The sequence below is a fragment of the Sus scrofa genome, chromosome 1 (assembly GCF_054392235.1).
Source record: "Sus scrofa isolate SSC_HxYL_T2T_F1_AM1 chromosome 1, Sscrofa_HxYL_maternal_Yorkshire_Landrace_v2.0, whole genome shotgun sequence".
Classification (NCBI taxonomy): Eukaryota; Metazoa; Chordata; class Mammalia; order Artiodactyla; family Suidae; genus Sus; species Sus scrofa.
Genome location: NC_139383.1, coordinates 132,301,499 through 132,319,814, shown reverse-complemented (window position 1 = coordinate 132,319,814; position 18,316 = coordinate 132,301,499). Strand labels below are relative to the sequence as shown.

The 18,316-nt window shown below is 36.2% G+C and overlaps 1 protein-coding gene across 18 annotated transcripts in view; it reads right to left on the bottom strand.

The window, feature by feature from the left end:
- Positions 1-4,014: 4,014 nt before the first annotated feature.
- Positions 4,015-18,316, bottom strand: part of CEP152 (centrosomal protein 152) — a 103,627-nt gene continuing 89,325 nt past the window's right edge. For 12 of the 18 annotated variants that reach the window (XM_005659632.4, XM_013993031.3, XM_013993030.3 and 9 more), the window contains 5 exons: positions 17,140-17,239; positions 16,491-16,594; positions 9,092-9,248; positions 8,741-8,844; positions 4,015-5,365 (listed from right to left, as the gene is read on the bottom strand). In XM_005659632.4, the coding sequence (XP_005659689.2) occupies positions 4,329-5,365; positions 8,741-8,844; positions 9,092-9,248; positions 16,491-16,594; positions 17,140-17,239 (1,502 nt within the window). In that variant the 3' untranslated portion in view covers positions 4,015-4,328. The remainder of the gene's footprint in view (positions 5,366-8,740; positions 8,845-9,091; positions 9,249-16,490; positions 16,595-17,139; positions 17,240-18,316) is intronic. The other 6 variants (XM_013993032.3, XM_084970756.1, XM_021095980.2 and 3 more) reach the window with 1 other exon arrangement.

Below are 18,316 nucleotides of genomic sequence, written 5' to 3'. Positions count from 1 at the left end.
TATATTTTTTCTTTTTTCTTTTAAATTCTTTGTAAGACATTGTATAAAGCAATAATTATAATGGTATTGTTGTCACATACATATAATAACATACATAAATGTAATACATGTGACACTCAATAGCACGAAGGGGAAAAAATAAAGCTATACCAGAATAAAGCTGCTATTTTCTACCAGAAGTCAGTCAATTTTAATCTGAAGTAGACTATAAGTTAAGATGCCTATTATATCTTAAGAAACCACTTAGAAAATAACTCAAATATAAAAACATGTAAATAATTAAAATGAGCACACGATCTGTTTAGCACAGAAGGAAGAAAAAGAGCAATCCAGTAACAAAAAAAGGCATAAGATATAGAGAAAACAGTCACATAACAACAGGGAACAAATTGAGAAAGCAAGGAAATGGAGAAAGCAAAAAGCAAAATAGCAGATGCAAGTCCAATAATAATATTATGAAAATTTCATGGACTGAAAACTCCAAAATGAAAGCAAATACTGTCTGACTGTAATAAAAAGGCAAGATCTAACAATGTGCTGTCTTCCAGAGACCTATTTCAAATCAAAAGACACAAATAGGTTAAAAGAAAAAAAGACAAAAAAAGATATGCCTTGCAAACACTAATCATAAGCGAGCTGGAGTGGATGTATTAATATCTAAAAAAATGAACTTTAAGAAATATTACTAGATAAAGAGACATTTTATAATGATAAAAGGTCAACACATCAGGAAGATAATACAAATATAAAGGTATATACACCTAAATAAGGTGTCTCAAAATATATGAAGCAAAAAACTGATAGAATCAAAAGGGGAAGCAGACCATTTAACAATTATTGTTGAAAATAAAATTGTCCTACTCAATAAATAACTGAACAAATAGGCCAAAAGCAAGACTACAGCAGATATGAACAGTGGAATCAACCAACTTGAACTGACATCTTTTAACACTCCATCAAAGGAGAGCAGAATATGCATCTTTTCAGATGCATGTGAAACATTTTCCAGGATAGCTTATATGTTAGGCCACAAAACAAGTCTCGAGATGTTTAAAAGGACTGAAATTACTCAAAGTATATTTCCAACAACAAATAAACATAAACAAAAAATGTGAAAACTCCTCAATGCTTGGAAATGAAGTGAAATATTTCTAAAAAACCCATAGTTCAAAAAAAATTCACAAGGGAAATTAGAAAATTATTTTGAACTAAATGAAAACAAAAACACAACATATCACAATTTATGAGGTATGGCTTAAATAGTGCTTAGAGGGATATTCAAAGGTTTAAATACCTATATTTGAAATAAAAGGAGTTCCCATTGTGGCTCAGCAGATTAAGAACCCAACCAACCAGCATCCATGAGAATGCAGGTTCAATTCCTGCCCTCACTCAGTAGGGTAAGGATTTGGCATTGCTACAAACTGTGCATAGGTTGCAGATGCGGCTCAGATGTGGCATTGCTCTGACTGTGGTGTAGGCCAGCAGCTGCAGCTCTGATTCGACCCCTAGCCTGGAAACTTCCAAATGCCATCGGTCCAGCCCTAAAAAGACAAATAAAAGAAAAAGAAATGAAAGGTTTCATATCAATAATCTAAACTTCCATTTTAAGAATAGGCAAAGAGGAGTTCTTGTCATAGTCAGCAGAAATGAATCTGACTAGTATCCATGAGGATGCAGGTTCGATACCCGGCCTCGCTCAGTGGGTTTAAGATCCAGCATTGCTGTGGCTGTAATGTAGGCCAGTGGCTACAGCTCCGATTCAACCCTGGGAACCTACATATGCTGCGGGTGCAGACATAAAAAAGACAAAAAAAAAAAAAAAAAAAACAAAAAAAAACGGAATAGACAAAAAGTTCCCTGGTGGTTCAAAGAATTAAGGATCCAGTGATTGTTATACTGTGGCTCAGGTTCAATCACTGGCCTAGGAACTTCCATGTACCATGGGCATGGCCAAAAAAAAAAAAAAAAAAAAAAAAGAAGAATGAAGTAAATCTAAAGCAAGCAGAAAGAAAGATTATAGGGGTAAAATATCAATGAAATAGGACACAAAAACAACAGAGAAAAATCAAAGAACCAAAAGTTCTTTCCAAAAAAAAAAAATAGATAAGCTTTTAGATAGGCTGACAAAAAGATGACACAGAATAGTAATATCAGGAATGAAAGAGGGAATGTTAATTACCAACCCCATAGAAATTAAAAGCATCATAAGAGAATACTATGACCAACTTTATATCGACATATCTGACAATTCTGAAGTGAATAAATTCCTTAAAACCCACAAACTACCCATACTGACTAAGGAAGAAATAGAAAATCTAATAGCTCTAATCACTATAAAAAAAATTGAAGTACTACTTAAAAATCTGCCCCTTCCTTCCCACCACACACAAACACAAGCCCAAGCTAGATGGCTTCATTGAGCAAAGTCAAACCAATATTTAAAAAAGAAATAAGAGCAATCCTACAAATTCGGGAAATAGAGCCAGCAGAAATGTCCAACTCATTCTATAGGACCAGTATTACCTTTTTATCAAAGCAAGACAGGCATCACAAGAAAACTAGAGACCAATATCTCTCGTGCAACCAAAAGCCAGAAACATATAAAAAAGATTAAGGATGAAGTGGAATTTATGTGACCATGACATCTATGGGGTGCCTCTGTTCTGACATCACCCTTTAGACAGATTTAAATTGAATTGAGGTAGTTTGGTGCATAGTCCCTTCATTTATACACTAACCAATGCAGACCTTCCTTGGTGGCTACGTGTAAAGGGTATGAGAAAAAGTAACCTAATCCTATTGAAATTATGAACATCAAAAAGAGACTAAGGATATGACAAAAGGAGCGGAAAGCAAGAAGATTTCCATTTTCAGCCTTGATGTTGAGGGTTTAAGTACCTGACAAGAATTAAAAATAAAAATTAAAAAGTAGGAGAGCAATGAGCTAGATTCTAAGTTAAGTTATATCTAGGGCTTAAAATGATCAAGCACCAACCAGATCCATGCAGAAGATAAATTCGGCTGGTTCAGGGGTTTTCCTAGAGTGAGAAATAACACCCTAATTGTTGGGAAAGAGGCATTCTATCCTCAGAAATACAAGATTTTGAAGAGATATGTTCCTTTCTCCAGCTGCATGTCACCTCAAGCACTGAAATCCAGTGCTAATTTTGAGGCTTATCTATATCTGGTCACCAGTTATGTTGATAGAGTTTTTTAAGCCCTCAAATGTTCACTTCTTGCTTTTAGAGGCGATTATCAGCAGGGGGATAAGCATCTTGCTACTCATCCAACCACCACCCAAGTTAACCTGATGAATATATACACTGGATCAACCCACAGATACAGTCCATAATACTATACTGGGGGTGAGAGATATGAGAGAAATCTTTGGTGTTTTTAGAAAGTACTTGCATATACCTAACTCTTTAATATCCATCTCTAGGAATCTGAAAAAGAAGCAACCATATTTAGTGATCATTCATTTCTGCATTGTTTATAACCTTCAGTCCATAGCTATACTAAGCCAATTCTGCACTATAAAGGAACAATAAAAATCTAACAGTTTAATTTTTTTTGCTAGGCCATAAAGATTATGATTTCCATTTTCAAAAAACAATATTTCAGATGAAGGAAAGAGTATGGAATCATAAAAGAGGCAAAGAAAGTCTCTGGGTGTCATAGGAGATTTGAAATAAAAAAAATGCCAACTAAAACAATTCAGACTAACATCTGAAATAATACATAGGATAGAACTATATATTTTGTGGTAATCCCCACCACACTTCTTTTCTACCAACTAAAAGCAGGGATCAAAATTTTGAATAGATTATTTCCAGAAAAATTATGTGTAGAGTAAATCTATAGCCTCATTAAAGACAACTAATTTCAAAAATAAAACCTGGCTTATCATACATACAAATCATTAAGCTTTGTATGTTTTTCTGGATGAATTTCAAATATGTCAATATAACATTTTTACATTATGAATTAAAAAATAATTCATAACAATTCTACAGACCATACACAAGTTTATTTAAATAATTTAACACTGCACAGAGAGCTAATTTTTAAGTACAAAAATAGATGGTTAAGCAACCAAATACAAGCACCACACAGAAGCAGATTACACATACACCATCAGCCCTTTGGGAGATTAAGGCAACATTAATATCTCAAGTAATTTTATGAGAATACTTTACTCTTACATTGGTCAGATGTTATTAAAACATCTCAGAATATGCAGATTCCCACAAATTTTTCTGTATGAATCTTCCCTTCCACTTTTCTTGTCAAAAGATTAATGATTCTTCTTAAATATTGTACAATTAGTCTAGATTGACAAATGGGCTATCAAAGCCACTATCCTGTTGGCTACACAAAGGAGCGATTAATTTTCTTGAAGGCTGCTGACATACTGCAGATGGTACTGGACTGCCCAGCTTTTTGAAATCTGACTTTAATATGTTAGCCTTCTGATGAGGTAGGTGTCCCAGAGTCATGCTGATCTTCCCCGGCTGGGAATATATGGTTTCTTCTGACAGGTCTGGAGTATGACCACTCTCGTATTTCATAGGTTGACGAATCATATTCTTTTTCTCTGAATCTGAAAGACAACTGGCTGCTGAAAGCTGTTGGAAATGAACAGATTCTGCAAGCAGATCCAGAGTTTCTTGTGGCCTATCATGCAAAAACGAGGCTTCGTGACTGTTACAGGGGAGAGTGGCACTGTTGGAATGCCAGCCTACAGAGTCGCTAAGGTCCCCTCCATCCTTTACTGGAGCTTCCTTAACACCTGAACTTTGACTTTTCTCAGATGCAGCATTTTCACTTTCCATTAGGGGATTACATTTATATACTTTTAAACCAAGTCTTTCATTAGGACTTCGAAAGGTTATATGTGTGAATTCAGATTCAGAAAGACTAGGGGTATATCTAGGTGAGGTCTTATATCTGCAGAATCCAAGAAAGGGGTGTGCGGCTGACTGCTGGAGTGATTCCGAGTCTGTATCGCTGAGGAGGTCCTTCTTGTGCAAACCAAAGCCTTGTTCACCTTCACAAGGAACAAACTCAGGAGAAATATTCCTTGGCAAAACATCTACGTGTTTGTGACTGTTATCCTCAAACTGAAAGTCTGAATGTGACTCTTTGGAACCTTCATGCTTTCCGTCCCCATGTTCTGTGTCCTCTAACCGCCTTCGTAAGTTACAAACAGCCCTCCTCTTAGGAACTTGGTCACACATACCTTTGGGGAGAGTTTTTATATTGTCTGATTTGCTTTCAGTGTGACACGGTATATTCTGATTCACATAATTTCTTTTTGATTTTTCAACTCCAGTCAGCAGCTCTGAAGTCAGGGGCCACACTATGGTATAAAAGGAAACACAAAATTAGGGGAAAACAAAATTATAAGGAAATTAACACTGAAAGAGGAGGAAAAATTTTTTTATGATTTTATATATTTTCAAGAGATACAAAGATATTTTAATCATCCTCAAAGAAAACATATCAATACTGGACATTTAAAAATATTGTTTTACATACCTCTGTTAGATAAAGTAGGGTAACTGAGGTATTGAAATCTGATATATTAGTATCATTATTCATCTGATCTATGATTTTCTGCAACAAATGGTACAGCATTTCAAAAGCCAACGGCAACATTTCCAATCTTGCTCTGATGTCAAGTATGGAGGTTCTGATGAAGAAAGTTTGCTGGGAGAACCCTACCCCCAACTTCCCCCACAACCCACTCACAGAGTTTCAAAGCTAAAATAGTTTCTGATTTAATTAGCTAAGACAATAAGTCTGATCACAGGCAGATGAGCCACACAGCTTAGAATCAGAGGCCTCATCTTGAAGAAGGGTGCCTTGGTCCATAAAGTCCATGAAAAGGGTTTGCTTTTGTTGGGGACATTATTTGCAGTTGCCCCAATCTAGAAAATGCTTCTTGTTTGCCACTGCCCTTTGGTATCCAAGGTTCACATCACCATAATTCACACAGAATAATCTTTGTGTTTCAGTTTGAAGAATGTTTACCAACATCAAACTCTGGAATTCCTAAACAGTCTGAGCTTCAAGCTTCCCACAAGTTCAAAAACCCCATTTCCTCACAGATATGTTCAAATCCCCCCAGCATGACTCAGAATTTACTAATTTTTTCATGTATTACCACCAGCTTTTGCTCTATATATTCTACAGTTACTTTACTATGAACAGAAAGAATTCATTTATAGCTTCTTGGAAGGCTGTTCCTTTATCATTATCAACTATCACTTTGGTCAGTTTAATGCTAACTTTAATTTACCTAATATTGCATTTAACTCTATAATTTATCTAATATCAACCAGTGTTGATTGACATAGATTGACATAGCACTCTCCAGTCCTTTATTTTGAATTTTTGATGATGTTTTATCTGGAATAACATATGTCTAGAATTTATATAACTGTTTGAAAACTGTGGTCTTTTAATGAGTTTAACCAACTCACGTTGAGTGTGACTGCTGATGTTTCAACCTACTATTACTTTCTATTTACCTATGCTTTCTAGATGTATTTCTCTTCTTTCTTGATTATTAGATTGAAAATGTTTTCTTCCAGGTTTTTCTACTACCTTGAAAGTTACGTATTTATTAGTTTGCCTTAAATTTTTATACGCATATTTAAACTTGTATTTTTCTAGCAATCTCTAGAGTTATCAGTATCTATATCATCTCTGAGAAAATAGAATAAATCTTAGCATCTTGTTAGTTTCCTCTACAATCTCCTCTTACATCTTTGAGAATGTTATAATTTTCTAACAATCTCAGATCCTGTGGTTTATTCTATTAATTCTACTTTGTTAGGTATAAGTTCTGCTGGTTTTCTTTTGCTTTGTCTTGTTTTGGGTTTGGTGCCTTTTTTCATGGTGCTGGCTTTTTACAAATATATGGTAATTCTTGATTGAATGCTTATCTTTTAGATTTCTGAAGTACAGGACCTGTGCTGTTTATTTAAAAGAGCTGGAGAAGGATCCCAGTTTGTGAAAGGATTTGGTGAAACTGGAGGTATCTGTGGAACAGAGTAGATTTCCAGGGAATGGAATACCAAGGAGGAGATGATGAATTTGTTGACTTTGATGACTACTAGGTAGTCGACATGGGTCCGGCAAAACATGCCTCACCATCCAGAGTTCAACCCAAGGAGCATACCCATGGTGGAATGCAAACAGATCCCTGCCTTACAACTGAACATTTCTGGAACTTAATCCATGAGCACTGGATATTGAAAAGGAAACCAAAATAAAAACAGACCCAACCCTATACTTTGGTTTGTCAGTGTCAGCGCAGCAGCCTACAAATAAGTTCCTAAATGCCACTTTGGACTAATTTAAAAAAGAATCTCAGCTTTTACTTTTATTTGATGACGAAATTGGTTGCTCTTGTATTTTATGAAAAAAATGATTTTTTTTAACCTTCATACATAGGAGCAAAAATACTTTCACTGCTGTAAACCTTCAAAAGTTAATATAAATGATATCATTAAAAAAATAATGATGATTAAAAAAAAGATTTGGGAGTGAGAGTTCCTCTGTGGCATAATGGGTTAAGAATCCAGCATTATCACTGCTGTGGCTCAGGTCGCCTTTGTGGCAATGGGTTCAATCTCTGGCCCAGGAACTTCCCACATGCCACAGGCACAATGGGGAGGGAAAAAAAAAAAAAAGTGTTGGGAGTGAAGTGGGAAGGAATGGGCAGCAGGGTAGGAAGACCTAATAGCTGGTACTCTGGGCATGTGGGCTCTCAGTTCCTCCTTGGTATGGCCAGCCATCCAGAGCACTGCCTTTTTCCCAGAGTCTCTGTTTCTGCTGCTCTTACCCAGCTAATACTGGACTTAGGGAAGGGAGAGGAGGAGGAGTAAAGAGGGTGACCCCACATGGTTACAGCAGCTCTAAAACACCAGCTAATTACTCCACTGGTATCCCCTAGGCTTACTACTTCTGGAATATTTACATGCATTACGTGCCTAACCCTAACCCTAACGCTAACCCTACAGTTTTGATATTGTTCCTGCTTGTAATTATCACCTTGTAGCAGTTTTGAACTGAGGTTTCCATTTTCAGTCTTATACTGTCTTCTCTATTTCAGGGGTTCTTCATGGCCTCTGATTTATCGATTGTAACTTTTTTTTTTTTTTTTTTTTGGTCTTTTTGCTATTTCTTGGTCTTGGGCCGCTCCTGCGGCATATGGAGGTTCCCAGGCTAGGGGTCCAATCGGAGCTGTAGCCACCGGCCTACACCAGAGCCACAGCAACGAAGGATCCGAGCCGCGTCTGCAACCTACACCACAGCTCACGGCAACGCCGGATCGTTAACCCACTGAGCAAGGGCAGGAATCGAACCCGCAACCTCATGGTTCCTAGTCGGATTCGTTAACCACTGCACCACGACGGGAACTCCTCGATTGTAACTTTTAAAAGCTGAGTTATACCTCCTTCATTTTCCCCTTTATTTATTGTTGAAAATATTTCCTATCATTTCTAGTGATGGAAGCAGAAATAGGAAGCCGGTGGGCATGCTCAGTCTGCCTGCTTGAGCTGGAAACTCTACTGTGCTTTTTAAGTTTCTGGATTAAGTAAAACACAAATACAATTTGGTAAATTAACTCATTCCTTACATTTCCCCACTCTCTTTACTAAAAATATTAAATATCTAAAAAAGAGGGAGAGAGAAATCCTTCAAATAGCTCATTTTGGCATACCTGACTCTGTAGTTTTGCTCTGGGATCTATGAGAAATCGGCGTTTCCAGCAATTTCGCCACCATAGCAAGTTTGCTAGCAGCATTCATAATCTTTTTCTCAGCTCTGTGGGGAATTCCAGAATATTAAATTAATACAGTTTATAGGAGAAAACAAGTTTCCTTAGCCCCAGGATTTCTCTTTTCCTAAGTGCTCTGCCACCATTTAGAGTAGCACAGACATTAAGCCTCTTAACACCCAAGGACTGATTATGTAGATATAGTTAATTCTGTGGCTAAGGAAAATGCTTAGATAATGACAACATGCTGTCCTGATACTCTCAGGACACACTATCTGCTTAGACAGAACTTACCCTTCTTCTTTTCCATCATCCTGCAAAATTTGTTGAAGGCAAATCAAATAATATTTGCGCATCTTTCGGGCGGTTTCTTGACGTTCTCGCAAAACCTCCACTTTTACCATTTCTGCAGCTCTCTCCTTACTCTCCTGAATATAACGAAGCATGTCACCTGGGGGCAGGGAGAATCCCCACAAAACACATGTTTATTAGTGGTTCTTCCCAAACAGAAGAGGCAGACTTCAGACCAATTTTCTGGGAGATGAAGTGACAAGTGACAGGAGGTTTAGTTTAAAAGTTATGGTTCTCTACAATCATTAAAATGGAATATTTCAGGTTACCATTTTGGTAGACTCAAAGGAGAAGTAATGTAAAAGTCCTTTTAGAATGAAGGCACATATGGTAAGGAGACATAGCCTATCCCCTAGGGAAATTGTCGTATTTTAAAACACTGAGGCAAGAAATTACCATTAATACAAGGCACAGAAACGTATGCATTTCAATTACATATTATATCTTAAGATGAGAGGAAAAAAAAGAAATACACAGAGGGAGAGAAAGAAAAAGGCAATATGAGCTGGAGAGGCTCCTACTCTTCTGTGCACTTGTGCTGTGAAAATCCATGTCTCATTATTTATTTAATTCTTTCAGCAGCACTTAAGAGTATCCTATCAAATATACATTACAATCCATGAGAATTGATACAAAATGCTACTGAAGGGGAGAGATGAGATTCATGCTGCCTGCTGAAATTTACATTTAAAACAGTTCACAGATGGGAGGGGGAGGGAGTGGGAGGGAGTGGGACGGATAGGGAGCTTGGGTTTATCAGACTCAATTTAGAATAAATTTACAAGGAGATCCTGCTGAATAGCATTGAGAACCTTGTCTAGATACTCATGTTGCAACAGAACAAAGGGTGGGGAAAAAAACGTAATTGTAATGTATACATGTAAGGATAACTTGATCCCCTTGCTGAACAGTGGGAAAATAAAAAAATTAAAAAAAAAACCAAAACCAGTTCAAAGCTTTCAGTTTTCCTTTATCTTTAACTCAATGTGCTTTGATTGGGACTACAACTATTTAAGATTAACATTTTGTCCTAAATCCAGAGCTACATCCTACCTCTAGAATATCACCATCCCTCTTATATTAAAGATTCCAATTCATCAAGGAATCTCCCTTAAGATCAATAAGCTCCTCCTGAAAATTATACATTCTATGCAAAAAATGCTACATGGAAGACTATTTTTCATCATTTCATGTGGGAAAATTTTAAAGAGAATACATGTCAAAATGAAACATCCAACCAACTTCTAAAATGTAAAACAATATACATAAACATAGAAGTTACTGAGCTAGAATGGAAAAAAGGCTTCAAATTTCATTTTCCAATAATATAGTTGTTAGCAAAAGTTACATTTCCTTTCTAGTAACATGGGCTCTATTAGCACCAGCAACAACTAAGAAGCACATTCTCTTTTCTGCTACTGAGAGGGCTTTTCAAAACATCAACACCATGATTCTGATGATCTACCAATTATATCTGGAACTTGAGACCTTTCCCACTCAATTTGTTATAAATGAATGCAATTTTAGGAGGTAAATATAAATTTCTCCTACATAATCAGGGGTACTACTCTGGACATATATACTATCTATGCAATGTTACAATTGAAAAACAGAAAGTATTCTACTGGGAAAACATAAACCACAGAAATGCTCTGCAGGTTATGATGCACCACTAGCACTAAGGAGCTGATAAACAAATTTGCATCTTTGACACATCCATTATGAAAATAAGAAGAAACAACAGAACAATTCCTAATGACATCTGTTTTCTATGGTCCTTAAAAGTTTATGGAAGAAAGTAATAACTACTCATTTAAAACTCGCATGACATTTTCTTTGGTACTAGTTATTTAAATTATAAGATCATGAAATTTTTAGTAATATTAGTGTCCAGGAAGAGAAATCTCGGAGGTGGTTCAAGATGGCGGTGTAGGAAATTCTGAACTCACCTCCTCCCATGGACACACCAGATCTAAAGCCACATGCAGAACAACTGTTTCTGAAAAAAGTCCTGAGAACTAGCAGAACAGCCACTCCACACCAAAGGATAAAGGGAACACATCAGGATGAGTAAGAGAGGTAGAGACACAATCTTGTCAAAACCTTCACCCCTTGTACAGTGTCCTGCATTTGGGAGGAATATCACAAAAACAAATCTTCTCCCTAAGGGGCAAAGAGTTTGAGCTCCACATCTGGTGCCCAAACCTTGGGACCTATACCAGAGATGAACCCCCAAAATACATGGTTTTGAAAACCAATGGGGCTTATGTCCAAGAGATACAAAGTGCTGCAGGAAACTGACATTCCACTCTTACAGGACTCGTGCAGAAATTCACACATCTTGGGAACCCAGTGAAAAAAGAGAAGCATTAAAAATTCCTAGATTGTATGTGAAGGAGATGCACTTGCTGATCTTAAAGCATCTGCCAGAGGGTAGAATCTGTTAGAAAACTCCCAAGGAATAGAGGTGCTGGCGGGAACCATTTTTGCACTCAACTTCTGCCTAACTAGTGCTGCCCCTTGCAGGGACCATTTTTGCACTCTTCCTCTACCTTGCCAGAGCCATTTGCTCCACCCCTGCACTTCCCAGTGGCCCCACCATACCAAATCCAGCCAGATGCTCCACTGAAGCACACCACATCAAACCCAGCAGGTGTGCAGAGTCCACACGGGGGACAGCCCTTAAATACCTTGCTCTGGTGGCTAGACATCTTACATTTCTGGGCCCCATAGGACTAAAACGACTGGAGAGACAATTCTTGTCAAGCTACAACTCCCAGTGCACTGCACAGACAGCAGACTGAAACACATACCAGTCTTTCTGTGACTATTCCTTTAAGACTCAGAAGATAAAGAGAGAGTGGGCTTAAATAAGTAAAATCAGAAAAAAAAAGAGAGAAATTAAAACTGATAGCAAACAAATAAAAACAATAAAAGATTTTTATGAATAATTATATGCCATCAAATTGGATGACCTGGAAATAATGGATAAACTCCTAAAATGATATATTCTTTCAAGACTGAATCAGGAAGAAACAGAAAATCTGAATAGACCTATTATTACTAGTAAGGAGATTGAATCAGTAATCATAAATTCCCAAAAAACAAGAGCCTAGGACCAGATGGCTTCACTAGTGAATTCCACCACACATTCAAAGAAGATACAATATCTACCTGTCTTAAATTCTGCCAAAAAAACCACAGAGGGAACACTTCCAAACACATTTTTACAAGGCCAGCATTACCCTGATAAGAAAATCTGACAAGAACACTAGAAAAAAGAAAATTATAAACCAGTATTACCAATAAACACAGACACAAAAATACTCAAAATACTAACAAATCAAATTCAGCAATACATTAAAAGGATCATACACCATGATCAAGTGGGATTTATTCCAGGGATGTAAGGATGGTTCAATATCCACAAACCAATCAGTGTGATATACCACATTAACAAAATAAAGGATAAAAACCACATGATCCTCTTAATAGATGCAGAAAAATCATGACAAAATATAACATCTATTTATGATAAAAACTCTCAACAAAATGGTACAGACAGAACGCAAAAGCCATATATGACAAATACCATACTCAATGGCAAAGAGCTGAGTGTTTTTCTCCTAAGATCAAGAATAAGACCAAGATGCCTACTCTCACAAATTTATTCAACATAATACTGGAAGTCCTAAGAAAGCAAGCAAGCAATTTAGGTAGGAAAAAGAAATAAAAGCTATCCAAATTGGAAGAGTAGAAGTACAACTGTCACTATTTGCAGATGACATGATTTTATATATAGAAAACACTTAAGACTCCACCAAAAAGCTGTTAGAACTAATAAACAAATTTAGTCAAGTTATATGGTACAAAAATCAATATAAAAAATCTGTTGCTTTTTTTTTTTTTGTCTTTTTAGGGCCGCACTTGTGGCATATGGAAGTTCCCAGGCTAGGGGTCAAATCAGAACTGCAGCTGCCAGCCTATGCCACAGCCACAGCCATGCAGGATATGAGCCATGACAATGCCGGATCCTTAACCTAATGATCGAGGAGGCCAGGGATTGAACCTGTGTCTTCATGGATCCTATTTGGGTTCACTACCACTGAGCCATGCTGGGAATTCCTTTACTGGTTTTTATACACTAACAACAGCAAACTATCACATAGAGAAATTAAGAAAATCCCATTTACAATTTCAACAAAAAGAATAAAATATATTAAGAGAAATTTAACCAAAGAAGTGAAAAATGTGTACACTGAAAATTTTAAGACACTGATGAAAGAAACTGAAGAAGACCAGAATAACTAGAAAGATATTCTATCCTCATGGATTGGAAGAATTTGTATTGTTAAAATGCCCATGTTACCCAAAGCAATTTACAAAGTCAATTCCTATCAAAATTCCAATGAGATTTTTTTCACAGAAATAGAAAAAAGAATCCTAAAATTTGTATGGAACCACAAAAGATCCTGAATAGCCAAAACAATCTTGAGAAAAAACAAAGCTGGAGGCATTGCACGCCCTGGTTTTAAACTATAGTACAAAGCTATAATCAAAACAGTGTAGTGTTGGCATGAAAAAACGACAAACAGATCAATGGCACAAAATATGGAGCCCAAAAATAAACCCACTCACACATGTCGATTAATTTATGACAAGGGAGTAAAGAATATACAATGGGGAAAGGACAGTCTCTTTGATAAATCATGAGAGGAAAACCAGAAAGCCATATGCAAAAGAATCACATTGGATTCTTATGCCATACACAAATCAATTCAAAATGGATTAAGGACTTGACTCTAACACCAAAAGCCATAAAACTCCTAGAAGAAAACATTGGCAGTAAGCTCCTTGACATTGGTCTTAGCGATTTTTTTTGGATCTAACTTCAAAAGCAGTGGTAATATAAACAAAAATGAACAAGTGGGACTACATCAAACTACAATGCTTCTGCACAGCAATGGAAGCCATCAACAAAATAAAAAGGCAAGGTATTGAATGGGAGATGGTATTTGCAAATTATATATCCAGTAAAGGGTTAATTTCCAAAATACATAAAGAACTCATACAACTCAATAACAATTACACAAATCTGATTAAAAGATGGGCAAGGATCTGAATAAACAAGTTTCTGAAGAAGACATAGAGTTGGCCAACAAGTATATGAAAAGTTGCTCAACATCAGTAATCATCAGGGAAATGCAAATCAAAATCACAATGAAGTATCACCTCACACTGTTAGAATGGCTATTATCAAAATGACCAAGAAGTTTGGTGAGGATGAAACTTCACTAAATTCTGGTGGAGAAAAGGGAAACCCTATGCATTGCTGATGGGAATACAAATTAGTACAGTCATTATGGAAAACAGTATGGTGATTCCTCAAAAAAACAAAAAAAAAATAGAATTACTATATGACCTAGTTCCACTTCTGGGTAGTTATCAAAAGAAAATGAAAACACTAATTTGGAAAGATAGATGTGTGCCTATGTTTGCTGCAACACAACAATAGGGAGTTCCCGTCGTGGCTCAGTGGTTAGCGAATCCAACTAGGAACCTTGAGGTTGTGGGTTTGATCCCCAGCCTTGCTCAGTGTGTTAAGGATCCTGCATTGCCGTGAGCTGTGGTGTAGGTTGCGGATGTGGCTCGGATCCCGCGTTGCTGTGGCTCTGGCCTAGGCTGGCGGCTACAGCTCCGATTAGACCCCTAGCCTGGGAACCTCCATATGCCGTGGGAGCATTTCCTAGAAATGGCATAAAAGACTAGATAAATAAATAAATAAACAATAGCCAAGATATGCAAACAACCTAAGTGTCCATCGATGGATGAATTAGGTAAAGAAGATGTGAGATAGATAGATTATATATATGTGTGTATAACTGTCAGAGAAAGAAAAATACCATATGATTTCACTTATATGTGAGATCTAAAAACAACTAAAACAAATGAACAGAGTACAGACTGGTGGTTGCCAGAGAGTAGAGGATGGGAGAGTGGGCAAATGGGGGAATAGGGTCAATAGGTACAAACTTCTGTCATAAAATAAGTTATGGGGATGTAATGTATAGCACAGTGACTATAGTGATTACTACTGTACAGTAGCGTCACGCCCCCCCCCAACCTTATCCACAGGGGATACATTCCTAGACCCCTAAAGGATGCCTGAAATCATGTACTGAACCCTATACATATTTTTTTTCCTATACATACATACTCATGTTAACATTTAATTTACAAATTGGGCACAATAAGAGGCTAAAAACAATAATAATAAAACACAGCAATTAGAACAATATATTTAATAAAGTTATTTGAATGTGATTTTTCTAAAAATATCTAGTAAGTGCAATAGTACATATTTAATGTCTTTTCCATTTTAGCTTAGCACTTATCCTTTGCTGTGCCCATAACTTTTGCAGTTTGAGGAGTGACAGCAAAACTAGCACAAATTTCTTTTTCTTTCTTCACAGTCTCACGAATGGAAGATTTGTTCTTATTGTAGATCTCAGCAACCTCAGCCTACAAGGTTTTTTTTCCCTTTCCTCATTAAGTCGAAAACTTTCACTTTTATACTTAGAGGAAGCACCTTATGGGTTTGCTTTGGCCTATATAAATGACCAACACCCCTCCTCTTGAGCTTTGGGGCCTTTATTAAGTAAAATAAGGGTGATGAGCGCAAGTGCTGCAATACAGTGACAGTGGATCTGATAATCGAGGTGGCTACTATGTGACTAACAGAGATTCACATCTGGAGGCAGATGCAACAGGATGGCCTGAGATTTCATCACACGCCTCAGAACAGCCTCCGATGTACAACTTATTAACTATTTGTTTCTGAAATTTACCATTTAATGTTTTCAGACTGCAGTCGACTACAGGTAACTGAAACATGGAAAGCAAAACCGCAGAGATTGGGAAACTACTATAATACTTATTTTGTAACTTTGCAAGGTGATGGGGAAATGAGACGTGGTGATCACTTCACAACATATATAAATATCGAATCATTATGCTGGATACCTGAAACTAACATAGTAGTATACATCAATTACATTTAAAATAAATAAATATATGTATATATTAAAAAAAACCCAAGGATAATTAACAATAAAAATACCTCTATCCTCACTCCACTTTCAAAATTTGGAGGGCAAATTCCAGATTTACTTGGGTAAGATCCTCCATTATGACATAATTTAGAAAAACGATCAATAATCTCTTCTAAAAACAGGTAAGATCTCAGAACAAGGCAGTTCAGAAAATTCCCAAAAATTATACTGCTAGTTACAAAAAAGACCCAAACCACCTTAAAATCTTAGGACTCTCTTTAGGAACTTACGCTTAATTTTTTTTACAGCTTTAATGTACTGCCCACGAAGTTCTTCCAAGGCCACCCCACTGCATGGTATGCAAGCATTTTCAATGGCCCCTTCTGACAGTGACCTAAAAACAAACCAAAGATTGTGAAAATAGAGACCCTAAGTGAAAAAACTCATTCAAAAAATATATTTACCTATTCCAATAAAATAAACTGAGATGTGCTAAAAAAAAAAAAAAAATCACATATGAAGATCTTTCCTATAGTTTAGAAGAAAAATGCGAACAACATAAATGTTATGGTTACCTAAATAAATCATGATAAATCACATGATGAAAATCTATGCAGCTATTGGAAAGCGCATTATAGAAGTATATCTAATGATGTGGGGTGTTTATAAAATATTAATAAAAGGTTATGAAATAGCTTATACAATAATCTCAATTTTTAAAATGTGTCTATGTGCATCTATAAAGAGGCTTAAATGATATAAAACAAGAAGGATATCTATCTTCTGGGGACAGGGTTTTAGAAGATTTTCTTCTTTTTTATTCTTTTTGCTATATAATAGTAATTGATATTCTTGGTTCTATAATATGATATGATTAATATTTTTAAAAAGGAACAATACTTAGAAATAAGCCATTTCTTGGAAATAGTAAAAGTTTACCTTGGTGGTAGTGTTTTACAAAGTGTTCTCAGTTCTTCCAATTTATTCTTCATGTCATTGTTTTCTTCTATTAATTCTTCAACAACTTTACTATTCTCTTCTAAAAAAGAAAGTTTATAGTATATTGGTCAATTAATCTCTTTTTCTCTCAGTCTCTTTCCCTTAAATTGCTAGCACGAATATTTATAGAGACTGTGGAATTTCCAGTTGCTCCTTGTTCATTCATTCCCTGATAAACTCTAATCTAACCACTCCCTGTTCTGTTTTCACGGCACTTTAACTCCGTCTTCAATTTTTAGCTTTTTTGGGTTACAAACTGTCCTGCAATAAATTTCCAGTTGTTATATAGGCGTGCGTTTGGTTTCCAGTTAGACTAAAGCCCTTAGAAACATAGTAGGTTTTCTAATTCCACATCCCTTGTGGACCCAGGTATACAGCCTATGCTCTCATAAATGATCATTGAACAAGCACCTCAATACAAAATTAAAAAAAAATTTAAATTAAGTAGTTTCATTTTCAGAAATAATTTAAGATCCTCAATTCTCTGAACTTTTAAAAAGAGACTGAGGTGACTGATGGAGTCCATGTGGTAGTGAAGACAAAGCATGAATTTCGGAGTCAGATAGACACAGGGTTAAATCCTAGATCTGCTTCTTACTTAGGCTCATAATAACATAACATAATATTCATATAATCTTTCTGAACCTGAGTTTTTTCATATTTAAAATGGGGATAGTATTACCTACCTAGAAGATTATAATGGAAAAAGAAAGAATAGATGCCTAGCACCTTATACAAGGCCTGCCATATCAATGTTTAATAAATATGAACATGGCAGCCCACATTTCCTACTATGTCTCCCTTTCAACACACCCTGTAAGATGGGAAATGAATCATTCTGTTCCCCCAGCTTATACATTTCTATACCACTCACCATTCTTACTCCATCACTTTTCAATAAATGATACCAAGACAGTGGAAAATGGAATTTAAGAAACAAAAAAACAACCACAACAGCAAAAATATAATCAAATGATAATTTAGACTAAGACAAACACTGAAATCAAACTATCAAACAACTTAAATTCTGACCCTGACCTCTTTTATCAGCCTGCTGTTTTAAGCTAATTACCAATTTTCTTGGATTATTTCTAAATCCATGAATTACAGAAGTTAT